We start from the raw sequence: 27,044 nt of genomic DNA, 5'->3' as shown, positions 1-27,044 counted from the left end.
GCTGGAGAGTCAGGCGGACCTGGGGTGAGCCCTCCAGCTGTGACCCAGCCTCCTTTCTCACAGCCTGGCTTACAGGGGGGCGAGTGTCTGTCTGACTCGAGGGGGGACGGCCGTGCCGTCAGCAGGAGGCGTTGCTGCCCTCTGGGCCCACAGGTCCATGTGTTAGGCACGACACTCAGGAACGATGCTGTCTGTAAAACACAGCAGTGCCAGCAGCGCAGCTGTGGGCGGTACGCAAGGAGTGGGTCTAGCAGCATGAATAAGGGTCCCAATAAGCAGGAATTAGGCCAAGAAGACAGAGGCACAGTGGGCGTTCGCTGAGACCACGTCTACCTAAGGATGCTGGATCTCAGCAGAGACGAGCCACCTCCTGACCAGATAAGAGAAGGGAAGGTCTGCGCAGACCCCCACGTCCTCCTCCCTTCTCCCCACTTCCCTCCGTGGGGTCGACAACACTCCCGGGGGACCCCCTCCCCCTCCCCGGGGCGGAGCTGCGGCCCCGCCTCCCCGGCACCCCTGTGCCCAGGTCTGGGGGCTCAGGAGACCGGGCGCTACCTGCTGGACCGTCCCAGATCCGCAGGCGGCCCCTCAGGCAGAAAGGGTCGCGGCACGTGTGGGGTCACCTCTCTCCAGGGGTGGGGTGTGACCGCCCGCCCCCACCGCCCAGCACCCCGGCCGCAGGCGGGAGGCCCCCAGCTGCCCCCTCACAGCCCCCGTTCCAGGGGGTCAGATGTCCCCGGAAGCGGGCGGCCGGGTCAGCGGGCGTGGTAATCGCCACTAAGAAAGGCTTTGCTGACGACAGTGTTTGCCGCGGGGCCCTGCGCGCCGGGGGCTGGCGCGTCTCTCGGACACCATGAGCCTGGGCGAGGAGCAGGTGCGGACGTTCCTGGACCGGAACCCCGGCTTCGCAGCCCGGTACTTTGGAAAGAAGCTGAGCCCCGAGGATGCGGCCAGCGCCTGCGAGGACGGGCGCCCGGCGGGCTGCACGAGCTTCCGAGAGCTGTGCCAGGTGGAGGAGAGCGCGGCCCTGTTCGAGCTGGTGCAGGACATGCAGGAGAGCGTGAACATGGAGCGGGTGGTCTTCAAGATCCTGCGGCGCCTCTGCCCCCTCCTGCAGGCCGACCGCTGCAGCCTCTTCATGTACCGCCAGCGCAACGGCGTGGCCGAGCTGGCCACGCGCCTCTTCAGCGTGCAGCCCGGCAGCGTCCTGGAGGACTGCCTGGTGCCTCCCGACTCCGAGATCGTCTTCCCGCTGGACGTCGGGGTCGTGGGCCACGTGGCTCAGGCCAAGAAGATGGTGAATGTCCAGGACGTGACGGAGGTGGGTCCCGGGCCTTGTGGGGGTCCGCGAGGGGTTCCCACGGGCTCTGAGGGACAGGTCGGCCCACTGGCCATGAGCGGACCCTCAGCTTTCAGGAAGGCGTTCCGGGAGGCAAGTGGAGCAGGTCCAGGTCAGAGCTCACGGGAGGGAAGGGGCCCCGAGGTGCCTGGGAGGGCGGCCTGGGCAGGCCCTGCGGCCCCCTTGACCCACGCCTCCCCGGATGGCGGTTTGGGGAGGAAGGGGTCTGAGCTGGGGCAGGTGCAGAGACCCAGAAAGGAGGGGCTGGTGGACCCCAGAGCCCTCCGTTCGCAACCTCATCAGAGACCATACTGCTCACTGAGGCGGGCAAGTTTGGGGGTTCAGGAGAAGCAAGTCCCGGTTTCCTGGTGGTCCAGTGGTTAGGACTCGGTGCTTTCAGTGCCGTGGCCCTGGCGTAACCCTGAAACTGAGATCCACAGCGGCGGTCGGAAAAAGAAGCAGCCGCTGGTCCAGGGTGGCGCAGGAGGGGTGGACACAGTGCCTGCCGCCGAGAAGCCCAGGAGGACAGCCTCTGGCCGCATGGGAGGCAGGGGAGGCCAACGGCGCTTCTGGGGGTGAGGCGGGGTGCCAGGAGGACAGGCGCCCCCAGGGAGAAGGGGGTGGGGCGGGGGGGGACGATGCCTGTCGGACACGTGCGAGGGGCTGGGCCCCGAGGTGGCGCGGGGAGGGTCGCTCTCCCGCCCTCCCCCTCCTGCCTGGGAGAGGGTCGCGGGTCTGGCCTGGGAGGAAGCAGGAGCCGTGGGCCGGCTCACCTCCTCCGCTTGCTGTGAGGGAACCCAGAGGGCGTGAGCTCCAGGACGGGCCTCGGCCAACGCAGCCACGGTCCCCGGTCCCTGGAGACACACGGGCTGTGGACAGGCCGCCTCCGCGTCAATCCTCTTACCCTGATCGGCTCCGAGGAGCCCGGGCCCCGCGACCTGAATATGCTAATCGCGGGCGTTGGTGTCACCTTCACTGCCTTGCCAGCAAGCGGGTCAGCGGTGGATCCCAGCCCCAGGACCGCGACTCCCAGGGAAACCAGGCTGGCGGGAGTGGGGGCCCCACTGAGCGCCTCCCTGCCCCCCCTCCTCCACACCACGCTCTGCCCCCTCCCTCCTGTGAGCCTCCCCCCCGCCCAAACCCGCACGGCTGGTTCCGCTGAGGGTCTGGGTCGAACTGCCTGTGCGCCCCTCCCCCGGGGGGGGGCTCAGCTTCCCTTCCCGTCTCCAGCAGGACGGCTCCTCTGCGGTCTCCCCCGCTGCCCACCACAGCCGGACATCTCCTTCGTGGAGCAGGGACCTGGCGCTGGCCGCGATCCGCAGGGCTGCGCTGGGTCTTGTTTATCTTAGCTTCAGTGGAACAGAGACCAGAGTCAAAATCAGCAAAACATGGAGTTTCCAATAAGTGTAACATGAAGCCCAGATGTCACTTTATGGAGAGGAAACGGAGGCAGAACCTGCGTTCCACCGTGGGGGGCAGGGTGGACCGCTGTGGCTGGAGGGGTGCCGCGGGGCTGGGAGGTCACCCCACCACCCCAGCCTGGCCCCTGAGACCCCGGGGCTCTCGGGGAGGCAGCTGGGTGAGAGGCTCCAGAACGCTCAGGGGGGCACCTGGCTCCACCGCAGTCTCTAAAACCGCGTCATGAGGGTCTGGCATCTAGACCCTGTCGAGACGTGTGGCTGGCCACGTGGGGCAACGCCCAGGGGCCGGATGGCTCGGGTGAGGGAGGCGGGGGCAGGACGGGGCAAGGCACCGATGGGCCGAGAGGCAGGGCGGCAGGGGTGCCGCGGGGACCGACGGCTGGATCTGGGCAGTGGAAACGGAGAGCTGGGGGCACTTTAAAGAAGTCAAGGGCTGGGCTAGGTTTGAGGGGCAGGGAGTCGCCAAGGCCCAGGTCCCCTCGTGGGCCAGTGGGTGGATGCCAGTCCTTGGGACGGGGACAGGGCTAGGCAGGTGTTTCTGATAGTGAAGTTCAGGTGCGACGGGCCTGAGGCTGGTCACCCCCAATCAGCTGGGCCAGGACAAAGCTCAGATGAGCTGCTCCCTGTGGAGACAGACCTAAGACCCCGTCCACTGGCCCCTGACCACGGACAGGCCCCGAAGAGCAACTCTAAGACTGCCCTGGGGGCCAGAGTTGGACAAGAAACCCCCTGGAGCAGAAGCCGCCTGGAGCACGGGCTCAGGAGACCCCCGGGGCTGGCGGATAGGTCCTGCGTGTGGAGCCGGCCCAAAGTGGCAGAGGGCAGGAGGAGACGACAGCTTGGACTAGGAGGGGCTTGGGGACAAGTGGACTAGACAGACTCCAGGGGCATCTAGAAGGCCAGTCAGCCAGGTGGCAGCAGATGTGGGAGGAGCTAGGTCTGCCCGCAGCCCAGGGCGGGGGCAGGGTGGGGAGATGACGGCAAGGACTCTGACGAGCCTGTGGATGGAGGGCTGGGGGTCACAGGCTGCGGGAGGGGGTGACAGGGAGTGAGTCGGCTGGAGCCCCAAGGACAGGCCCTTGGCCATGTCCTCGTGTGCTTCCCAGGCCCCAGATACCCAGGGCGTGGCCACACGGGCCTCAGCACCGGCCTGGGCAGCTTAGCCCTGACCCCCAGGGACCAGGGGGGCCAGGACCCCAGATCCACAGAACAAGAGCCTCTCCCTTCTCTCCTCTTGCCTCGCAGTGTCCGCATTTCAGCTCCTTTGCTGATGAGCTGACCGGCTATGTGACAAGGAACATCCTGGCCACGCCCGTCATGAATGGCAAAGATGTGGTGGCCGTGATCATGGCTGTGAACAAACTGGATGGCCCGTGTTTCACAAGTGAGGACGAAGATGTGAGTGTCGGGGAGCCCTCCGGGCACACACACCTGTCTGTCCCTGAGTCGTCAAAGTCCTGTGCCTGGCGGGGCGCAGGCCGGGTGGAGTGCGTGCCTGGCAGGTGATGTCTGTGTGGGCACCTCTCTTCAGCTTGGCTCCGCGGGCTCATCTACGCATCTGCGTGTGCAAGTTCACAGCCCGCGGGCGGAGGTCTGCCCTCCTCCGGGCAGCTGGGTGTCTCCTCCACAAACCAAACCTGGGCGCACCTCTGAAAACCAGGGTGTTTAACGGCTGTCGTCACAACTCTTGTTTCAGGTTTTCCTCAAGTATCTGAACTTCGGGACATTAAACCTGAAGATCTACCACCTGAGCTACCTGCACAGCTGTGAGACGCGCCGCGGCCAGGTACCCGCGCGTGCGGCCCGTCCGCGCACCCCGCCGGCTCCCGGGTGCGTCCGGCTTTCCCGGCCCCGGTCTCTCTGGACAGAGGCATGTCGGGCCGTGCGCACCTGCGCAGCTCGAGGGAGAGGGCTCGGGGCTTTTGCGATCGTGGTTGCGGAGCTGTGAGTGTGCTGAGCTGAGGGCAGGGAGGCCGGGTGCCTCGCCCTCTGGCCCTCGGGGTGTGACCACCTGCACACAGGGGTGTCATCACTCCTCCTTAGAAGCCGCCTCAGACCTTCTTTGCAAGGAGCAGGGACGGATTATGAACATACAACAGGGTCAGAGGGTCCCACCACTCCGCGGCCAAGCCTCCAGGTGGGCTCTGCCCCCGGCCACACAGGAGAGCAGCGGCTTCCGGGACTGGCGTCTGCTTCCCCCTGAGCGAGGCGGCCTGAGGGCCCTGGCGGGGGGGGTGGGGGGACACCGCCCACGGTCCTCTGTGACCCGTGCAGAAGCCGGGGGGGGGGGGGCACAGTGCGGGGGTGGGGGGGGGCCCGGGGCAGGGCCGGGGGTCACGCAGGAGCTGAAAGCTGGCGGCCAGCGGGACTACCGTGTGGGGCTGGGCAGGCCTCGGGGCCGGGCACGGTCCCCTGAGGGCTGCGAAGTGCAATGAGAAAGGCTGCTGGGTGGACACCAAGGCCCACACGGCGGGGACGGGGCTGCACAGGAGATTTACTCCGCCCACCTCTTTCTTTCTGTCATCATTTGTCTATCCGTCTGGACACGTGGGTGTTTCCAGCACAACCTGACAGATTTCATTGTTCAGCTAGTCTTCTCAGGGACTCCTGTGCCCTCTGACACGTCCACTGACCCCACCATTTTGGGTGGTTTTTGTTTGCTTGGTTGGTGGATTTTTCTGGTTTGGGGCTTCTGCACATCCTTGCTCTCGGGCGCTACCAAAGGCTCCCATCTCATCTGCGCTCTCCTGCCCAGTCCTAGAACTAGCCTTCCTCAAGGAGTACTGGTTCCTTGTGCAGGAGCCAGTCTTAGAAGCAACATCTGGGCAGCAGATGTGATCCTGGCTTGGTGTGTCATAGCTTCCAGGCCCTCTGAGCTGACAGAGCAAAGCGATGCGTGTGTGTGCCAGCTCGGGCACGGGCACGTCTGCAGATGCTTCTGTGCGTAACCATCCGCACCCACGTCGGGCGGAACCTGAGTTCTTGCTGCTGTCCTCACACGGGTCATCCTAGCCTCCTCCCCTCCACACCACGGGGAGACCCCTGGCTCCTGTCCTCTGCTGTCCACGTACGCATCGTCCGGCTCCGGCGCACGTGTACAGCAGGGTCAGAACGGGAACCTGTGACCCACGGGAGACACGCTTGCATCACAGGAGCACGGAGGTGTGTGCAGTTCCTTTGCCTTTACTCTTGCAGACGCCACGCATTTCCAAAAATGCTGAGGTCAGCACCTTTTCCCATCCCCAGCCATGAGGCAGTCTCTTGCATTCTCTTGTCACAGTCTGTATTGTTTCCTGGAATCCCCCAACTACTAAATGATTTTTTTTTTTGCAAACATTACGGTTCATTCTTTGTGCTGTAAATTTCTATAGGTCTTGACAAATACATCTTGACGTGTACCTGCCGTTACAGTGTCATAAAGGATCATTTCACCACGCTAAAAGCCCCCACCTCCACCAAAGCCCTGACAACTCCTGATATTGTCACCGTCTCCATAGTTTTGCCTTTTGCAGAATGTCGTGTACTTTGAAGCATACAGTATGCAGCCTTCTAGGACTGGCGTCTTTCGCTCAGGTATATGTGTTTAGGGTTCATCCGTGTCTTCCCACGGCTGGGTAGCACATTGCTTTGTATCGTTGAATAATATCCCAGCATCTGGATGTATCACAGTTTATTTATCCATTCACCCATGGAAGGACATCTTGATTGCTTCCAGTTTGGGGCAATTGTGAATAAAACTACCAGAAACATTTGTAGACAGGTTTTTGTGCGGGCACGAGTTGTCAGTTCAGCGGAGCTAATAGCAAGGCGTGTGATTGCTGGATAATATGGTATAATTGTGTTTAACTCTGTGAGAAACCACGTACACGTGCCTATACCATTTTACATCCCCATCGACAATGGACGGAAATTCCTGTTGCTCTGCATGCTTGTTAGCTTTTGGTGCTGTCAGTTACTTAGAGTTTAGCCACTCTAACAGGTACTTCCTGGTACTGCTTCATTTACAGCCCTGGAGTGGCATGTGCTGCTGAGCATATTCTCAGCACTTATTCGCCTAAGAGTATGTCTTACTCTTCGGTGAGGTGTCTGTTCAGAGTTTTGCCCGTTTTAAAATTAGGGTGTCTGTTTTCTTATTGTTTAGTTTTAACAGCTTTTTGCAAAATTGGGGGTTAAGTCCTTTATCGGATATGTATTTTGCAAATATTTTCTCCAATGATATAGCTTACCTTTTCATTCTCTTACCGGTGTGTTTGGAAAAAGAGAAGGTTTATGTTCTCTTTTTTTTAATTGAAGTGTCGTTGATTTACAATGTTGTATTAATGTCTGCTATACAGCAAAGTGATTCAGATATATATATATATATATGTACACACACATTCTTTTTTAATATTCTTTGCCGTTGTAGTTTATCATAGGATATTGAATAGAGTTCCCTGTGCTCTACAGTAGGACCTTGTTGTTCATCCATCCTGTATATAAAAGCTTACATCTGCTAATCCCAAACTCCCACTCCATCGCTCCCCAACCCCCTCCCCCCTGACAACCACAGGTCTGTTCTCTATGCCCATGAGTCTGAAAAACAGAAGTTTTAAATTTTAATGAGTTTATTTAACAAATTTTTCTTTCATAGATTGTAGCTGGGTGTTGTATCTTAAAACTCTTCAGCAAACCCAAGGTCACCTAGATTTTGTCCTTTGTCATCTTCTAGCAGTTTTACAGTTTCGCATTTTATACTCAGGTCTATGAGTTAATCTTGTGAAAGGTGTAAGGTCTGCATCTACACACACTTTTTTTGCATATGATGTCCAGTTGTTCCAACAGCAGTTAGTGAAAAGACCAGCTTTTCTCCACTAAATTTCTTTGCTCCTTTGTCAAACTGCAGTTGACTGTATTTGTGTGAGTCTCTTTCTGGGCTGTCTATTCTGTTCCATTGATCTATGTTCCTATTTTCTCACCAAAACCATACCGTCTGGATCACTATAGCTTTATAGTCTTGAAGTTGGGAATATCGACCGTCCTTTTCTGCAGTATTGTACTGGCTATTTTGTGGGGTTTTGCCTTTCCATATAAACTTTAAAATCAGTTTTTCCATATGCACAAAATAGCTTGTTGACGTTTTAATTGATTCTGCATTAAATCTGTACGCTAAGTTGGGAAGAATTGGCATCTTAACAATAAGGAGTTTCCAACTCATGAACGGAGAATATCTCTCTGTTTATTTAGATTGTCTTTGATTTCTGCAGAGTTTTGCATACAGATTCTATACATATTTGTTAATTTGTACCTAAGAATTTAATTTTATGCTAATGTAAGTGTATCATGTTCTTAATTTCAAGTTCCAATTGTTCATTGCTGGTGTGAAGGAAAGCAACTAACTTTTGTATGTCAACCTTGTTATCCTGTGACCTTAAGACAGTAACTAATTCGTTCCAAGAGGTTTTAAAAATTGATCCCTTGGTATTTTCACATGGATGATCAGGTCATCTGCAAACAAAGACAGTTTTACTCCTTCCTTCCCCGTCTCTGTCCGTTGTGCTTCCTTTCCTTGTCTCACGGCACTTGCCAGGACGTGCAGTAGGATGCGGACTGTGAGCTGTAAGAGGGGCACCCTTGCTTTGCTCCCAGTATTGAGGGAAGAGCCAGTTTCTCAGCATCAGGTATGACAGTCACTGTAGGGTTCTGTAGAATTTTTATCTAGTTGAAGAAGTTCCTCTCTATTTCCACTTTCCTGAGAGCTTTTCTTCCGAGTGAGTGTTGGATTCTGTCAAATACTTTTTCTCCACCAACTGATATGATTGTGTTATTTTTTTTCTTCTTCAGCCTGATACTGTGGTGACTTACATTAATTGATGTAATTAATTTTCTTTTTTTTTAAATTAACTTATTTATTTTTTTGGCTGCTTTGCGTCTTCGTTGCTACGTGCCAGCTTTCTCTAGTTGTGGCCAGGGGGGCTACTCTTTGTTGTGGTGCGCAGGCTTCTCATTGCAGTGGCTTCTCTTGTTGAGGTGCACAGGCTCTAGAGCGCAGGCTCAGTAGTTGTGGCGCGTGGGTTTAGTTGCTCTGCGGCATGTGGGAATCTTCCCGGACCAGGGATCAAACCCGTGTCCCCTGCATTGGTAGGTAGATTCTTAACCACTGTGCCACCAGAGAAGTCCCACATTAATTGATTTTCAAATGCTGGACCTTGACTACCTGGGATAACTCTCACTTGGTCATGGAGCATAATTATTTTTATATACCTTCGATTTGTTTTGCTAATATTTTGTTAAGAATTTTTGTACCTATGTTCATGAGAGATTTTGGCCTGTAGTTTTTCTTTCCTGTAATGGCTTTATTTGGTTTTTGCATTAGGATAATGCTAGCCTCTTGGAAAAGGTTAAGTGGTCTTCCCTCTGCATCTATTTTCTGGAAAATATTGTAGTGAATTACCGAAATTTCTTCCCTAAATGTTTTGAAGAATTCACCAGTGAATACATCAGGAATTGGTCCTTTCTTTTTGGAAGGTTATTACTTGTTGATCGGATGTCTTTAATACTTATAGGTCTATTCAGATTATTCTCTTTCTCCGTGTGTGGGTATTGGTAGTTTGTGTCTTTCAAGGCTTTGAAACATTCACTTAATCTAAGCTATTTAATCTAAATTATCAAACTTGGGGGCACAGAGTTGTTTTAAAATTTATTATTATTTATTTTCTTCTGCTTCATTTAGGCTTAAATTAATCTTCTTTTTCTAGTTTCCTAGGATTAGATTATTGATTTTACATCATTCTTCTTTTCTAATATGCGCATTCAGTTCTATAAATTTCCCTCCAAGCACTGCTTTCACCGCATCCCACAAACTTTGATAAGTTGTATTTTCATTTTCGTTTAGTTCAAAATCTTTCTAAATTTCTCTCGACACTTCTTCTTTGACCCGTGTATTAATTAGAAGTGTATTGTTTAATCTATCTTGGAATTTTCTGACTATCCTGCTGTTAATGACTTCTGGCTTTTTGCCCTATGGTGTGACAGTGTATTCTTTATGATTTGTAATTCTTTTAAATGTGTTAAGATGTGTTTTGTGGCCCAGAAGATGGTCTATCTCGGCAATGTTCCACGTGACCTTGAGAAGAATGTGTACCTGTTGTCGCTGGCTGAAGCCGTCTGCAGGTGTTCATTATATCCACTGCTGTTTAGTTCAGCGGTTTTCTTACTGATTTTCTGCCTGCTGGACCTACCAATTGGCTGAAAGAATAACACTGACATTTCCAGCTGTAAGAGTGGATTTATCTATCGCTTCTCGCAGCTCTGTTGGTCTTTGCCGTATGACACGTGGTGCTCTCTTGGTAGATGAATACACATCAAGGATTGCTGTCTTCTTGGAGAAAGGACGGCTTTATCATTACGTAACGTCCCTCTTAACTGCTGATAATTCTTCTTCTTTCGAGGTCTGCTTTATGTAAAATTACTCTAGCTACTCCAGCTTTCTTTTGATTGGTGTTAGCATGGTATATGTTTCTCCATCCCTTTACTTTTTCCCCAATTATTTTCACTGTGGTAAAATGCACATAACAAAAAATTATATCTTAATCACTTTTAATCTACAGTTCAGTGGTATTAAGCATATTCGTGTTGTGCAGCCATCCACTCCAGAGCTCTATACAGCTTCCCAAACTGGAACTCAACCCTCACGAAACACTCACTCCCCAGTTCCCCCATCCCAGCCCCTGGGAACCACATTCTACTTTCTGTTTCTATGATTTTAACCCATGTAAGTGGAATCCTACAGAATTCGTCTTTTTGTAACTGACCGATTGCACTGAGCGTAACGTCCCCAAGGTCCATCCATGTTGCAGCCTGTTACAGATTTCCTTCCCTTTTAAGGCTGAACACTATTCCATCGTGTGCACAGACCACATTTTGCTTATCTGTTCATCTGTTGGTGGATGCTTTTGTTGCTTCCATATTTTAGCTGCTATGAATAGTGCTGCTGTGAACATGGGGGTACAAGTATCTCTTTGAAACCCTGCTTTCAATACTTTTGAGTATATGCCCAGAAGTGGAAATGCTGGATCAAATGGTAATTCTGTTCAATGTTTTAAGGACCCTCCAAACTGTTTTCCAAAGTGTCTGCACCATTTTACATTCCCACCAATGGTGCAAAGAGGTCCCAACGTCTCCACCTCCTTGCCAATGCTTGTTTTCTGTTTTGCTTTGTTTTGTTTTTAACAGTAGTCATCCTAACAGGTGTTAGTTAGTTCCGATTGTAGTTCCCCTACGATTAGTGATGTAGGTCATCTTTTCACGTGCTTATTGGCCATGTGTGTTTCTTCTTTGGAGAAATGTCTAAGTTATTTGCCCATTTGTTAATCTGGTTGTTTGTTTTTGTTGTTGTTCTTGAATTTTAGGAGTTCTCTACATAATCTGGGTATTAATCCTTTATCAGAAGTGTGATGTGCAAATATTTTCTCCCATTGTGGGTCGCCTTTTTACTCTGTCGATGGTGTCTTTTGATGCACAAAGGTTTTTAGTTTTCAGGAAGTCCACGTCATCCATTTTTTTCTTTTGTTGTCAGTGCCTTTCATGTCACATTCAAGCAATCATTGCCAAATCCATTGTCATGAAGTTTTTTCCTGTGTTTTATTCTCAGTTCATAGTTTTGCACGTGGATATCCAGTTTTCCTGGCACCATTTGTTGAAAAGACTGCTCTTTCCCCATTCAGTGGTCTTGGCACTCTTGTCAAAAATCCTTTGGTCATATTTGCCAGGGTTTATTTTTGGACTCTATAAGCTACCTCATTAGTCTATATGTCTGTCTTTATGCCAGCAGCACATGTTTTGATTAATGTAGGTTTGTACTATGTTTTGAAATCAGGAAATATGAGTCCTCCAGTTTTGTTTCTTCTTCAAGATTGCTTTGAACATTCAGGGTCCCTTGAGCTTCTATATGAACTTTGGGATGGATTTTTCTACTTCTGCAAAAAGATCATTGCGATTTTGATAGGCATTATATTGAATTTGTAGGTCACCTTGGGTAGTATTCACATTGTAACAATATTAAGTCTTCCAATTCATGAGCAAGGTATGTCTTTCTAAGTATTTATGTCTTCTTTAATTCATTTCCACAATATTTTATAGTTTTCATCATTACAATGGTTCTAGCTTTTATCACAGCTTGCGTGTTTACCTTTACTGGGATCTGTATTTCTCCACAGTTTGAGGTCCTTTCGCTTCCCCTGCAGGACATTTCTTGCAGGGCAGGTCTAGGGCTCATGAACCCCCTCAACTTTTGATTTTCTGGGTATGTCTTAATTTCTCCCTTGCTTCTGAAGGAGAGTTTTGCCAGATATGGGAATCTTGTTTGACAGTTTTTTTTTCCTTTTAGCACTTTGAATACATCAGGCCCCTGCCTTCTGGCCCCCAAGTTTCTAGTGAGAAATCTGTTATGAACTTATTGAGGATCGCTTGTATGTGATGAGTCGCTTCTGTCACTGCTTTCAAGATTCTCTCTTTTGATAGCTTGATTATAGTGGGTCGCGGTGTGGGTGTCTTTGAGTTTATCCTGTTTGGTGTGTGTTGAACTTCTTGGATGGAAATAGTCATGTCTTTCATCAAATTCCAGGGGTTTCCAGCCTTTATTTCTTCAAATAGTCTTGCTGTGTATCCTTCTGCCCCAGGTGAGGTCCAGCCCATCTCTCTTGGGGGAAGTGTTCTGAGTGGCTTTCATTCTGCCCTTGCTTTGAGGCTTGCTTTCTCCCAGCTTCCTTTCAGCCAGGCCCCCTTCACCTAACTGTGGTGAGGACATTTCCCCAAACCCTATCAGCAGCTCAAAAACAGTGGCCTCAGGCCAAGATTCAAATCCAACGTCACACACCCCAGGTGTGGGCCTAGGGAGGCAAGTCTGGGAGCATTTCCTGGGTCCTGCCCCACCGCACACACTTTCTTCCAGGAGAGTCAGATCTCAGGAGAAGCCGGGTTTTTAGTTCTCTACCTGTCATGTCCTGAGCCCCCACCCCTCTCTCCAGGTATCCCCACTTTCCAGCTCTCTTTCGTGCACACTCTCAGGGTCACCTTCCTTCTGCACCTCTCATCAGCCACCATCCTCTGAAAACTTAGGTCCTGTCACTGGGTGGCCCTCAGGGGCTCCCCTGCAGACCCCTGCCCCTTCCTGGCTCTCCCCACTTCACCATTCCTCCCCAGCCATGCTCCCCTCAGGGGCCTCTGTATTTGCTGGTCTCTCTGCCAAGAACACTGTCCCTCCCACCCCATGGCTCCTTTGTGGCGAGGTCTCCCCTGACCTCAGCACCCCCAACCTCTGGCCCTGCATCCCCTCCCAATCCACCTGCTGCGTCCCCTGCGTTTATTTACGCATCTCCCTGTAATGAGCCACCTGGGTGGCTGGTTTGTTCATGTTCTAGCTGCCACCTCTCTCCCCTTTAGAAAGTGAATTCTGAGAGTTGGCGACTTTTGTCTGTTCCGTTGTCCAGTTATACCAGACCTTAGGCGGGCAATACATACCATTCAGCAAATGAATTTCTGGCACTTGGGAAACACGGCTGTCTGGAGACGGCATTTCCAGCTCTGCAGACCACATGCATGGACAGATGTGCTTTGGGTGGGAGTTCTGAAGGGGACTTCCGACAGCGGGCATCCACATCCCAGTCAGGTGCCTTGCTTCCCACTCGGATGTCACGTAATCCCAGCAGAAAGCCGCTCCTGAGACCTTACACGCTGAACAGCATTTTAAACAAACCTAATTACGTCACAGCTCCATCTCACAGCTCTTTTTGAAAAGAAACATCTAAAATGAACAAAGCCTGGATCCCACCCCGCCTGCAGTTCAGCCTGGTGCCTGCTTCTGCAGGGGGCCCCAAGCACGAGTTCCAGCAGCTCTCAGCACAGCGCCCGCCTCGCCCACCTTAGCAGCCCTCCAGGGCCCCAGGCCCCCTCCCCAGGTCAAGGACCCTCTTGGCCTGTCCGGGTCACTTTCCCCTGGACTCCAGCTGGGGGCTCCCATCAAGCCCCTTGTGAAAGTGTCCCGGCCACTTTGGTCAGAGGCCATAGAAGCAACAAAGAAGTCATAGGTTTGACCCTGGGACATTGGAACTTCTCTCAGAGCTGCTGCATCGAGCTGCCCGTGCAGTTTCGTGTGATTCCCACTGCCCAGCAGTCTATGTTGCACCAGCAGCTGGATGAAAACCCCATGGGTGCAGGGCTTGTGCAAAGGCCCTGTGGTTGGTCAGAGTGAGAGCTGAGGTCACAGTGGGAATGTGATGCAGACACAGGGCAGAGAGGTGGCAGGGCCTGGCCACCAGGAAAGCTTTCTCCACCAATAGGGGGAGGTGGGCATAGAGGGGGTGGGGCCAGGCCACAGGCAAAGCCTCCTTCAGCAAAGGAGAGAGCTGGGCAGTGGGCTGCCTCCTGGTGAGAGGACTCTAGGACACGTGGGGTCTCCAGAGCCCATCCCTACCTGTGACACCAAAGGGTGCGGGTGATGCAGAGGGCCCCGAGGACGGCTGGCAGGCAGGGAGCCAGGCAAGCGGAGGAGAGGGGCTGGGCACCAGGCCACCCTTATTAAAGGTCAGAAGGCACAGAAGTGGTGAGTGGGTGTGAAAGGGTGGGGCCTAGAGGGACCTGCCTGTGGGCCATGGCTGTGGAGGTGGGGAAGAGAGCCTGATGGGTGGCCCTGGACAGCAGCCTGGGGCCCAGTCAGGGGTCAATGTCTCAGGCAGGGTCTGGCCTGGGCCACTCTCAACTTGCTGGGCAGAGACCACAAAGGCACTTGACATCCGGAAAGCAATGACGTCACGTTCTCAAGCCCTGGGTGCTGGCACCTGGGGAGATGCTGCTGGGAGAGGCAGTATCCTCAGGGTCCCCGGGCGAATGCGTGTGTCTCAGGTGTGACCGCTCACACCCAGGTGCTGCTGTGGTCAGACAGGTGTTGCTGGGTGTGGCCACAGACCCACAGGTGTGTCCATCCCCCAGGTGCTGCTGTGGTCGGCCAACAAGGTGTTTGAGGAGCTGACGGACATCGAGAGGCAGTTCCACAAGGCCTTCTACACCGTGCGGGCCTATCTGAACTGTGACCGATACTCAGTGGGCCTCCTGGACATGACCAAGGAGAAGGTGAGGCCTCGGTGCCCCCAGACTCCCTGGCCGGCCCGGCCCTGCCCCGCCGCTGACTCCGTGACTCGCTCCCTTCTCTCCTCTGCCCAGGAATTCTTTGACGTGTGGCCTGTGCTGATGGGGGAAGCCCAGCCGTACTCAGGCCCCCGCACGCCTGACGGCCGTGTGAGTCCCAGGGGGTGGGCTGAGGGGAGGGAGGGACGGGCCTACGCACGCACCCTGGACTTCCTGACTCCAGTTCCAGGGTGGGAAGGGGCCTGTCTCCGCCCGACCCAGGGTGGGAGAGGGAAGGAGGGCCGGGGAAGGCTGCGGGGGAGGCGAGGGCAAGGTTGTGGGCTGGCTGGCTATCTGAGCGCTCCAGAGGGCAGGCCCCCGAGGGCCATCTCCCCAGACTCCAGCCCTGAGGTGCTCTGGGGCCAAGGGCCAGGCCTGGCCTCCCGGAGAGGGTTGTCAGCCTGGTCGTCACGCCCGACACCTGTGCTGGTTGACCCGTCCTCCTGCCGCCCAGCTCTTGAATCACTGTGGCATCTGCCGGAGTGGGGCCGCGGGGTGTGTGTGAGCAGGGCAGGGACCTGGGCGGGTACCTCTGCCACCTACTGTGCATCCAACTGGGGTCACACTTCAGAGCCCGGCCGTGCCTCAGTCTCCCCTCCTGTCAAACGGGGGTAATAACAGGATGTCACAGGGACTCCGTGGGTTCTGTGTGCCAAGTGCATTCAGGAGTCCCCGCACAGAGGCTGGCTGTGACCACGACTTGTCACAGTCACGTGAGTGTGCGTGTGTGTGTGTCACCGACGTGCAGACCCGCGTCAGCTGCGTGCGTGTGTGTGAAGGAGTACAGGGCCCAGTTTGTGCGTGGGCTTGAGTGCGACACAGACCACAGGGGAGACGAACGTAAACCCGAGTGTGTCATGTGTGCCCCACGACAGTCAGCAACGGCCCGTGCGTGTGGACACGGTGTGCGCGTGTGGGCGTGTGTGGTGTGTCCTGCGTGTGAGTGTGGTGTATGTGGCGGGGGTGTGTCCGGAGCGTGTCCAGGGCGGCTCCTGTCACCTCTGAGGGGTTCCCGTCGGAGAGGCCCTCACTCCTGCTGCGGTCTGCTTCTCAGGAGATCGTCTTCTACAAAGTCATCGACTACATCCTCCACGGCAAGGAAGACATCAAGGTCATCCCGTACGTGTCAGGGTCTTATCAGAAGCGTCACCCGAGGGCGGGACCACCCCGGACCCAGGCTGCACGGGCCTGAGAACCCACCACACGGAGTCAGCGGCCCCTGGCTTCGCCCGCACGCCTCTGCGCCCCCCAGCCCCGCGCCGTGGGGGCCGGTAGGATGGGGCGGGGAGGCCTGAAGCCCCACGGATGTTGGCTTGGACGTCACAGGCGCCAGGCTCCGTGCAGCCAGCTCAGCAGCGACTGGCCTTTGAGGTCCTAGGGGTCACATCTCGGTCCGCCTGGCCAGCCCGGCAGGTGGAGCCCCCACAGGGGAGGCCCAACACTGCACACCCAGGGGGGCGGGAAGGGAGGGGCCCAGCCCAGCAGGCAGCAGAGCCAGGTGGAGGCCAGGGCGGCCCACAGAGACCAGGGCTGGCAGCTGGCCGTTCCCAGCCCTACACCCGCATGCCCATGTGACCTCCACGGCCCCATAAGCCTGGGAGGACCCCACCCCACAGGCCCCACGCAGGGCCTGGGATCCAGGGCCAGGCCCAGGGGTGAAGCACATGTACCCCGCAGGGCAGGGGCCCTCAGCGCGGGCAGAGAAAGAGGAACGAGGCAGCCCGGGTGCCCCCAGACCTCGCCCCTGGTCGCCCCTCCTCCCAGTCCCTGCCAGCTTCCCACAACCTACCTGGAGCTCAGAGAAGGCAGTCAGCACGGACACACCCCGTGCGTCCGGTCCGCCTGACCCTCTGCTTCCCTCCGGCAGCTCGCCCCCGGCCGATCACTGGGCCCTCGCCAGCGGCCTCCCCACCTACGTGGCAGAAAGCGGCTTTGTGAGTCCCCAGAGCCCTGCACCTGATGGCTGTCTCCCACCCCTTCCCACCGCCTGGGCCCCCAGCCTGCCTACCTGGGAGCTCGTCCGCTCGGACAGTCCACTCCCGAGTCGCACGGTATATGTGGCTGCTTCAAGGGAAACTGTTTCTGATCCTCTTTCAGATCTGTAACATTATGAATGCCCCCGCTGAAGAAATGTTCAAATTTCAGGTATCTGTCTACCCATCAATAGAAAATGCATTGTCCCTAGGAAAGAAGGTACTGTGGCTCAGAAAGGATGGACTGAATGCGTGTTTGTTGCTTAAGAAGCAACCTCAGATCTCATGGGCTCACGGCGGCAAACACGAGCTCCCCGCACACAGGCCTGCAGGTTGGCCGGGCGCGGCTGCCTGGCAAGGTTTCACGTCTGCCCCACGTGGGGACGCACGACCAGGGCGGGCTGTTTTCTGAAAGAGGCCTAGGTCAGGTGGGCTGGTGGAGATGAGCTTTGTCTCTCAGGGCCTCCTCCAGGGACTGGCCGGCGCCCCATCTCACTGGCCAGGCATCAGTGGGATGTGAGCTAGGACCTGCTGCCCCTGTGGCCCAGTGGGATGGGAATGCCAGGCCCCTCCCTGCTCAACACGCAGGAGGGACTTGGCCGCCGCGTTCAGTCAAGCGGGGGGCCTTCCATGCGTGGGGTCCTGTGTGAGCACAGCCCTCACACAGTGAGGCCGCCCTGGCGGAGTGTCCTCCGCCTCCTCCGGGAGAAGTCACGACACACGCTCGCGGGCGTCAAGCGCTCACGCATGGCGAAGGCCAACAGAGAGGAACAGTGACCCGGTCTCCGCGGTGTGAGGGCAGAGGCAGCTAGGTTCACGCTCCCTGGGTGAGAAGCTGGGCCCGGGCCGGGCCAGACCCAGGGCAGCAGGAGCTCTGGACGCCCCTCCCTGCAGGAAGGGCCCCTGGATGACTCCGGGTGGGCTGTCAAGAACGTCCTCTCCATGCCCATCGTCAACAAGAAGGAGGAGATCGTGGGGGTTGCGACGTTTTACAACAGGAAAGACGGGAAGCCCTTCGATGAGCAGGATGAAGTCCTGATGGAGGTAATCACCCATCAGAGGTGGGGCCCTGGAGGTGACACCTGTGTGGTGGGGGACACCACCTGCTCCGGGTCCTGACCCGGCATGAGGCCCAAGGAAGAGCTGTGAGGTCCCATTCTGCGGGCAGGGGGCGGGCCCACCGGGAGCTCCCTGTGCACTGGAGGGCGCACCTGGGAGCCTCCCCCGGGGGCGCCCGTGGCCGGTGACGTGTGCCCGCAGTCCCTCACACAGTTCCTGGGCTGGTCCGTGCTGAACACCGACACCTACGACAAGATGAACAAGCTGGAGAACCGCAAGGACATCGCCCAGGACATGGTTCTGTACCACGTGAGATGCGACAAGGACGAAATCCAGTTGATCCTGGTAAGTCCGGCACCCCCGCGGGGAGGCAGGGCGTCCCAGGAACACAACCTGGAGTCCCACAGGCTGCGCACGGCCGGGGCGTCCCTCCCCTGTGCCTCAGGCCCTCAGCTGCGAGCAGGGAGTGACCACCGCCCCTCTGGTCGTACCACGCGAGGGCGCCAACATCATCGTCCGAGTGGAGAGCTTAGACGGGTGCGGAGAGGCGGGGACGCGCAGGAAATGAGAGCCGGCCCCCAGGCACCATCACCGTCTCTGAAGCCAGAGGCTCGGGCTGGGGCTTCCCGAGGCTCCCGCTGTTCTTTTGTGCCTGTGTCACTTTGTCCCACAGTCAAGAGAGGTGTAGCTGACAGTGTCACTCTGTCTCGTGACACATATCCTCTCTCCTAGCCAACAAGAGAGCGCCTCGGGAGGGAGCCTGCTGACTGCGAGGAGGACGAGCTGGGGAAAATCTTGGTCAGAATCTGACTCCCGCCCCTCAGGTGGAGACTGGGGGGCCTGGGGGTGGGGGGTGTCTCGGTTCCCCAGAGGCCGGAGCGAGCTTGGGCGCGGAGCGCGACCCCGTGATGGACGCGGCTGACTCGCACCCACTCTCCTGCCACGGCGTGCGCCGATGTGGGTGCGCGTGCGCCGGTGCACCTGCGTGTGCGCGTCTGTCTCTGCGTGCGCCTGTGTGTGCCTACCTTTGTGTCAGTTCCCTGACAGCTTCACCGTGTCTGCCCAGCCGGCCAGTTCTTGCTGTTGGGCCACAGGTGGGAGAAGCGGGGAGGGAGGAGGCTGAGCTGGGTGGGGATGCCAGTGCCCCAAGCCACAGGCCCGATGTCACCAGACACCTGGGTGTCTGAGGCTGGACAGAGGGCCCGAGAGGAGAAGAGACGAGGAACAGGTGGGGCTCTGGTGGGCCCGCCTCCCTCAGCCCCGCGATCCCTCCCACAGAAGGAGATGCTGCCGGGGCCCTCCAAGTTTGACATCTATGAGTTCCACTTCTCCGACCTGGAGTGCACGGAGCTGGAGCTGGTCAAGTGCGGCATCCAGATGTACTACGAGCTGGGCGTGGTTCGAAAGTTCCAGATCCCCCAGGAGGTAAGGGGTCGTTTGTGATCAGGGTCCCAGATCTCCCAGGAGGTTGGGGAGAGGGGGTGGGGGTCCCAGGTCCCACAGGAAGTCTGGGAGCAAACATGTTCATTACCGAATGGACAGTGCAGGCTGGCAAAATACACATGGCAAGTGTGCCTAGAATACATGACTGGATAGATGGATGGACGGAAAGTTTGACACACAGGTGCTCCAGGCAATCTGACACACCACGTGCAACACTGGGCAGCATGCGTGTTTGCTATGGGGGGAGAGGAGACAGAAGCAGCCCAGCACCTGTGCAGAAAGCATGCAGCACCCTCTAGGTCTGAGCGCAGAGAGCCCCTCAGAGATGGTCCCGGGGACACGGGACAGCCTTCCCAGCTCTGCCGCTTCCCTGTGGTTTTCCGGCTTCTGGCCTGCTTCCACCTTCACACCTCAGGGAGCATCTGCTTCCCCAAGGCCAGGTGAAGGAACCACGTTTCCTTATGCCCTGGAGAACAAGTGCAGCAGGCTGGCATTTTCTAAGACATTGTACAAAAAACTAAAGGAAAACACAAAAGAAATAAATTATAGACAATATTAACAGAATTGGAAAAAAATTCCAAATAATTTCTGGCCCTAAAAACCACAGTGGAAGCAATGAGAGGCTCCCCTGGGCCCATGTTCTATTGTCCAGCGAGAACTGCCCTTCAGAAAAAGGCTCACCCTCCTGCCGCCCCTCAGCCTCTGGACCTTCAGCCACCACCCCCTTTCCCCATCACGGGGCCAGGTGCCCACACTTCCTGCCCCGTTCAGATACCCGTGGCTGACGCAGACCCCTTCTTCTAAAATATCCCAGCCCCCCTGGCCTGGATTCCCCTTCCTAACCTGGGGCTTGGCAACAGGACGGAGGCCGCGGACGCCCTGTGAACTCCAGGGCTGCTCTTGGCCTCCGCCGCTCTGGCTGACTGCCACCCCCTGTCCACCCCGCAGGCGCCACCCACAGAGGTGTTTGGAGGCCAGTGGTGAATCACTGGACAGGAGGGCCGTGGGGCGGGGGACCGAACGTGGGCCTTTCACACCGCTGTCAGCTGGGGACACGGCAGCGGGACTGGGCGCTCAGGGCCCCAGAGCCCGTGTCTCCGCCTCCCTCAGGTCCTGGTGCGGTTCCTGTTCTCCGTGAGCAAGGGGTACCGGAGAATCACCTACCACAACTGGCGCCACGGCTTCAACGTGGCTCAGACGATGTTCACGCTGCTCACGGTGCGTGGACGGGGCCCCCCGACCCGATCAGGGCTGTGAAGACCCTCCTGGTTCCCAGGGCAGCGCCCTAGGCACCTGGAGGTGGCGGCTCCCCCGCGTGGGAGCTGGGGGCCTTTGAGGGCAGAGGCGCGGAGGAGGCGGACGCCCCTCTGCCGGGCGCACACCCCCAGCCCGGGAAGGGGGTGGAGGGCACCTGAGCTGGGGGGGAGCAGCGCGGTGGGGCCCAGCTCCCCCGCTCCCGCCCCGCCTGCCCCCACCCCCTGGAGCAAGGAAGGAAGGGCAGGCGAGGGTGCCGGCCAGGCTGCGAGGGCTGGGTGTCTGTCTCTGCAGACGGGCCAACTGAAGAGCTACTACACGGACCTGGAGGCCTTCGCCATGGTGACCGCCGGCCTGTGCCATGACATCGACCACCGGGGCACCAACAACCTGTACCAGATGAAGTAGGCGCGGGGCGGGGCCTGGCGAGCGCGCGCCGCCGGGCAGGGGGGGCGGGGCAGAGCGGCGCCCCAAGGCGGGCGCGGGGGGCAGACTGGCTGCGCTGCAGCCTCGGACCACCGCTTCTTTCTAACGAAACCTCCGTAACAGATCCCAGAACCCTCTGGCCAAGCTCCACGGCTCCTCGATTCTGGAACGACATCACCTGGAGTTCGGGAAGTTCCTGCTCTCCGAGGAGGTGCGCCCCCGCACCCCTGGAATCCGCCCGCGCCCGCGCCGCGCAGCTCCGGAGGCCGCAGGCTCTGCGCTGGCGGCGGTGGGATTGCTGGGGCTTCCAGTCTGGATACGCCCCAGCGGGGGTGGGGTGGGCTCGGGTCCGGGTACGTCGGGGGAGGGGCGGGCCCCGGGCCCGCCCGGTGCCCTGTGGGGCCGCCTGGGTCTGACGCCCACGACCCTGGTGTGGCAGCTGGCCAGCAGCGCCAGGAGGGACAGACGGACGACCTCCAGGAGGGGGGTGGGGGAGGGGGACGGACCTTGACCGGAGCCCCGCCCGCAGACCCTGAACATCTACCAGAACCTGAACCGCCGGCAGCACGAGCACGTGATCCACCTCATGGACGTCGCCATCATCGCCACGGACCTGGCGCTCTACTTCAAGTGGGCGCCGCGGCCCGCCCCGGCCCCGCGGGAGGGAGCCTGGCTGGGGTTCCCTGGGGCTCCAGGCTGACACCGCGCCCCGCGGCCCCCGGAGCCTGGACTTGGGGCCTCTGTACCGCTCCTGGAAGGGGGGTGGGGTTAAGAGCAAGTAGGACGGGTGGGGGCGGGGCCCTGCCTGGGTGAGGGGGCGGGGCCGACTCCCTCCCTTTGTCCTTGGGGTTCAGGAAGAGGACAATGTTCCAGAAGATTGTGGATGAGTCCAAGAACTACGAGGACAGGAAGAGCTGGGTGGAGTACCTGTCCCTGGAGACCACGAGGAAGGAGATAGTCATGTGAGTGGAGGGCGAGGTCTCAGCCCCTCAGCTGCCCTTAATCCTGCAGACCTTCCCCCAGCGGGACTAGGAGCCCAGGGCCCCAAAGGCTCCAGAGAAGAACAGCTTTAACGCCTCAAACAAGCGCTCCCCCTCACCTGCTGTCCTCTCAGGAGAGGCAGCAGGATTGGGGTCAGACAGGCCACATCCAGTTAAATAGCTTGCCCACTTCATGAGCCTCCGTTTCTTTGTCTGCAAAGTGGAGATTCAGAGCCACGTCCAGGCCCAGGCCTGTCCCAGAGGTCCAGTAAGGGAATCTGTGTGAATCGCTGCCCCTAAGAAATGCTTGCCGACCTTTGTCCCTGGCTGCGTCGGGAGAGGGGAGAGGAAGAGGGGAGTCTGGGGGGACGGCTGGACTGCTGTGCAGGGTGGGACCATCCACTGCTGGAAGGACATTGGGGCTTGGACCTGTGCCCCATGGTCGCCGGGCCCTGCAGGGGTGGCGGGGAGAGAGGGGAGCCCGTGTGGACATGCCTGGAGCTCCGTCTGCCCGCAGGGCCATGATGATGACGGCGTGCGACCTGTCTGCCATCACCAAGCCCTGGGAAGTCCAGAGCAAGGTCAGAGGCACGCGGGGCCCCAGGCGTCTCGCCGGTCCTCACGGGGCTGCATCCAGGTGGGCCCGGGATGGGGACAGACCCATTCGTCTGCGAGCAGCGCCAAGGGCTGCCACCCAGCTCTGGGGCCCGGCCGGTGCCTGCACGGTGGAGAGGCTGCCGCACTCCTGCGTGCCAGGCCCAAGCTGAGTAGTAGGGACGGAGGCGGGGGTGCAGAAGGCCGAGGGCACTGGCCATCCTGGCAGGACCTCAGGACAACATCGGACCGAGCCCTGGATGCACAGGACGCTGCCCTCCTTGCGCCTTTCAGGTCGCTCTGCTGGTGGCGGCTGAGTTCTGGGAACAAGGGGACTTGGAGAGGACGGTTCTGGATCAGCAGCCCATTGTGAGTGTTGCTTCCAGAATCCTCCACACCTGTCATGGTCCTTGGGAGCCTCAGGCCTGGCTCGGTGCAGACAGGGGACCCCCGGAGGGTTCTGGGGTCCTGGGGCCTAAATCTCACATCTGGGGTCATGTGACATGAGCCTGGTGAGAATTTAGCTGGGTCCGGACCTGGGTAAAGTTGTGGAAAATACAGGGATTGGGTAAAGCTCTGATGCCCCGCAGAGCTGGGAAACTGTTGCTGGAGCTGCAGAGCCAGGCTGTGGCTCATGGCCGAAGCCTCCATGGCCCAGGCAGATCCCCAGTGAGCGTTTGCCTGGCCGGCAGCTGCTCCAGAAAGGCCCAGGGCAGGGCAGGCCTGGCCCATGAGGAGAGTGCTGGCCAGAGAGAGCTGGTGGCTGGAGTCCAGGGCTCTCACCCTGGGTGTGGCTGTGGCTGCAAGGAGGAGAGGGGAGAGGAGGCGGAGACTGTGGGAGGAGGGCTGGAGTGTGCGCAGGGTAGGACTGTCCACTGCTGGAAAAACACCAGCGCTTGGACCTGTGCCCCCATGGTCGCCAGGCCTCACAGGGGTGGAGGGGAGGGAGGGAGGCCAGTCTGGGTGTCCCTGGAACTCGGTCTGCCTACAGGGCCACAATGAGGCCAGGATCTTTGAGTCAGTAATGTGGGGTCAGGAATCTGGCTAGACCGAAGTGGCACCTGCATGGGAACAAGGACATGCGCCCTGCTCGGCAATGAACAGAAGAGATGGAGAGAGATTTTGTCTCACAAGCCAACTCCAGCCACTGAAGAGCTTTTCGAGCACGGGGCTGGGAAGGCTCGTGCCAGTGCAGACTGCAGGAAAGGGTGCCCTGACCAACTAGCAAAGCCTCTTGGGGGGAAGGGCAGGCAAGCTGTTTGCCTCCTCCGGCCAGGCCTCTAGGGTCCTGCATGGCTCACTCCGGCACGCTGAGCTCCAGACGTGGGCAACTCTGAGGAAGAGACTGCCAGGAGGACGCTTGGGGTGGGGGGATGGGGGGGTGGGGGCGGTCCAGAGCCGAGACACCAAGGACAGCTCCTTCAGGAGCCTCTGGGGTTGGCCCGTTAGGAGTCGTGGCCCACGTCTTGGGTCAGCACCATGGATAGCTCGTGGCGGCGGGGAGCTGGAGGGAGGCGCTCGGAGCTCCGCCCAGGCCGACGTGGCCTGAGCCCCTGGCTCCCCAGGGCAGCTCTCCAGAACGCTGACCTGGCTGCCCCAGAGGGGAGAGGGGCGTCCAGGCTTTCCCCCAAGCTCCTCGCCGGGGCGCTGCTCACGCTCGACCCTGTGGATACGTTCATCAAGCGGGGTGGGGCTGAGTCCGGGAGGCTTGGGGCGGCGCCGGGCACGCCTGCCACCGGCTGCCTCACGGTGTCCCCGCTCCCCCACAAGCCAATGATGGACCGGAACAAGGCGGCCGAGCTCCCCAAACTGCAGGTCGGCTTCATCGACTTCGTGTGCACGTTCGTGTACAAGGTGAGCAGGGCAGCCCAGGGCCTGGCTGGGTTTGCAGGGGAGAGGCGGGGGGACGGGACGGGGGTGCTGGTGTGGGGCTCCACCCCCCTCGAATCTGCACTTAAAGTCGAAACCCTCAGTGTCACCCCAAGGGGTCCCCTCCCCATCAGTTCCTCAGAAGCACCATGAGCTCGCCCGCTCTCTGGAATGTTCTCCGGCTCACCTTGAGGCCGTACCTCAGATGCCCCTTCCTGAGCCCCATCACAGGCGCCCCTGCCCAGGGCCTGCACGCTGTTCCCAGGGCGCTGGCTGCAGTGTATGTGCGGTGCATTTGCTCAGTGTCTGAACACTGAGAGGACAGGGGTGGTCCACTGTCTCCAGCTGGGTGCGCCCGGTCCAGCAAACACCCAGGCACAGCCAAGTGACAGTGGAATGCGTGCCAAGGAGCTGGGGCAGGTGCTGTGACATCAGCTCCGGAGACTGGCCAGGGGGTGAGGGGGCAGAGTGACACCCGCCACGATGTCACAGGCTCCACCCTGTTTCTTCGCTGCAGCCTTGTGGGCAGACCCCACACTCCAGGGAGGAGATTGTCAGGGTCTGAGTGAAGTCCTTCCTGACCCGCCCCCTCCCACTCCCCACCTCAGCCCCAAGGCCTCAGTTTCCCTTTACTGAAACACCAGCTCCCTTTTCTGTGTCCACCGAGGCGGGGCTGTGAGTGCTGGGGAGGAAGACGGGACCACGCGTGGTCACTGCTGAGGTCCACCAGGCACTCCCCTCCCGCTGCCTGCCCCACCTCCATCCACCCGCACAGCCTGTGTGTGTGAGCATGTGTTCGTGTGTGAGCATGTGCTGTGTGACATGTGATGTGTGTGAGAGAGGGTGAAAGAGCCCCAAGACCTGCACATCTGCCCAGCCTTCCCAGCCCCCTTGCCAGACAATGTCCCTTCTGCTTTGATGTTTTCTACTCTATTCTTGGGGACCTCGCCCCACAGCTCCTGTTCTAACCTCAAGGACACAAACCCCCAAGTCCTTCTCCCTTTTCAGGCCTTTGCTGGGAATGTGGCATCTCCGTGCCCCCCCCTCCCCCTCCACGAAGCTCAGCCTTCCCAGGAGCCGCTGGGGGTGCAGTCCAACTTCTCAGTCCCCTTTCCAGGAGTTCTCCCGCTTCCACGAGGAGATCCTGCCCATGTTCGACCGGCTGCAGAACAACAGGAAGGAGTGGAAGGCCCTGGCCGACCAGTACGAGGCGAAGGTGAAGGCCCTGGAGGAGGAGCAGAGGAAGGAGACAGAGAGGACGACGGGCAAAAAAGGTCTGCGCTCCACTCCTGCCACCACTAAGACCACACAGCCCGGGCCTCGGCCTGCAGGGGGCAGCCACGAGGCAACAGAGCTCAATCTGGAGAGAAGTCAGGCTTCGGGTGGCCCTGTGAAGGGCGCCCCGGGGCTCCAGGCTGCACAGCTGATTCAGTGTAGCTGAGGAGCCCAGACTGAAGGGCCTGCTCCTGGTCTTAGCCGGGGCCTCTACACGGAAGTAACTGTTACTTCCTTACAAAGGGGAGGAAAGCCTAGCTGAGATACAGTGAACTCTTACCAGCTCTTCCGTTCCATCATCAATCAGCAGCTCCCTCTTAAAGAGCTCAGAAAACCTACCTGCATGCCCGCGCCAGCCTCAGAGATAAAACAGAAAAGCCATGGAAGGCAGAGAGCAAGCAGGAGCCAGCGGGCATGGCGTCTCTCCCCGTGCTGCGGGCAGAGCTTGTCCAGCTGCACCCCACGCTGTGGGAACGAGGCTCTACCGTAACCAGTCAGCGCGCCCCCAACAGCCCCCACCCCGTCAGAATCCCTGAGCTGTTGCCTTTGGTCTCTGCTTGTGTTCCTGAACTTCTGTCGCCCAACATGTCCTGCAGGGGAGGGAACCAATAGAAACAAGCTGGCTTCAGAGAGGCCCAGGCTGGAGTGCCACCAAGGGCTAAACTAGGAACTGCTGGGCTAATTGGCTTAGGCCGACCAGCCCTGGCTCTGCCCTTCCTCCTGCAGGGCAGGCGGAGGGGAGGAGCGGGGCCGCGCCGTTCTCCATCACCGATCACCGTCTTTTCTTTTGCAGCGGGCACAGAAGTTTGCAATGGCGGCCCGGCACCCCAGTCTTCCACCTGCTGCATCCTGTGAGCTGGTCAGCGGGCCCCCTGCCCCCTCATCCCATACCTACACTGGGACTCTGCTTCTAACCATTGGTACAAGAGGTTAGGAAGCCTGAGAAAATGACTGAAGACCATTTTGGATATTTTCAATTTTTTTAACGTTGGTGTTTTTATGAACTAAAGCCAAGTACAAATGATTTGAACAGTGTAGCCTACCTTACACTCACCCATCTTTTGGATGCATAGTAATACCACTAAGAGATCTTCAAAAAGGGTCTGTAAACTGTGTCTAAAAGCACTGGGTGAATGTATCCACAACTGCACATGTGTTTATGTGCATACGTGGAGAAATGGATACACAGATCTCAGTGCCCATCTGGTTCAGGAACAAATATGTGCACAAAAATTTAGAATAAAATCAAAAG

At 57.8% G+C, this 27,044-nt stretch overlaps 1 protein-coding gene across 2 annotated transcripts; it reads left to right on the top strand.

The window, feature by feature from the left end:
- Positions 1 to 822: 822 nt before the first annotated feature.
- On the top strand, positions 823 to 27,044 carry PDE6B (phosphodiesterase 6B). Of its 2 annotated transcripts, XM_057705546.1 has the most exons (22): positions 823 to 1,321; positions 4,006 to 4,158; positions 4,457 to 4,546; positions 14,725 to 14,865; positions 14,956 to 15,030; positions 15,974 to 16,038; positions 16,787 to 16,853; positions 17,017 to 17,064; positions 17,787 to 17,936; positions 18,153 to 18,296; positions 18,684 to 18,749; positions 19,230 to 19,376; positions 20,505 to 20,612; positions 20,943 to 21,052; positions 21,198 to 21,285; positions 21,604 to 21,704; positions 21,929 to 22,036; positions 22,572 to 22,635; positions 22,943 to 23,017; positions 24,419 to 24,502; positions 25,635 to 25,791; positions 26,586 to 27,044. In XM_057705546.1, the coding sequence occupies exons 1-22, from the start codon at positions 854 to 856 to the stop codon at positions 26,645 to 26,647; spliced, it is 2,571 nt and encodes an 856-aa protein (XP_057561529.1). In that variant the 5' UTR covers positions 823 to 853; the 3' UTR covers positions 26,648 to 27,044. The 2 variants fall into 2 exon arrangements, with proteins under 2 accessions (XP_057561529.1, XP_057561530.1); XM_057705547.1 differs by lacking the exons at positions 823 to 1,321; positions 4,006 to 4,158; positions 4,457 to 4,546 and having other exon boundaries at positions 14,851 to 14,865; positions 25,635 to 25,720; positions 26,586 to 26,796.

The sequence above is a fragment of the Hippopotamus amphibius genome, chromosome 13 (assembly GCF_030028045.1).
Source record: "Hippopotamus amphibius kiboko isolate mHipAmp2 chromosome 13, mHipAmp2.hap2, whole genome shotgun sequence".
Taxonomy (NCBI): domain Eukaryota; kingdom Metazoa; phylum Chordata; class Mammalia; order Artiodactyla; family Hippopotamidae; genus Hippopotamus; species Hippopotamus amphibius.
The sequence above is the reverse complement of the archived record's forward strand: the minus strand, read 5'-3'. Positions and strand labels throughout refer to the sequence as shown.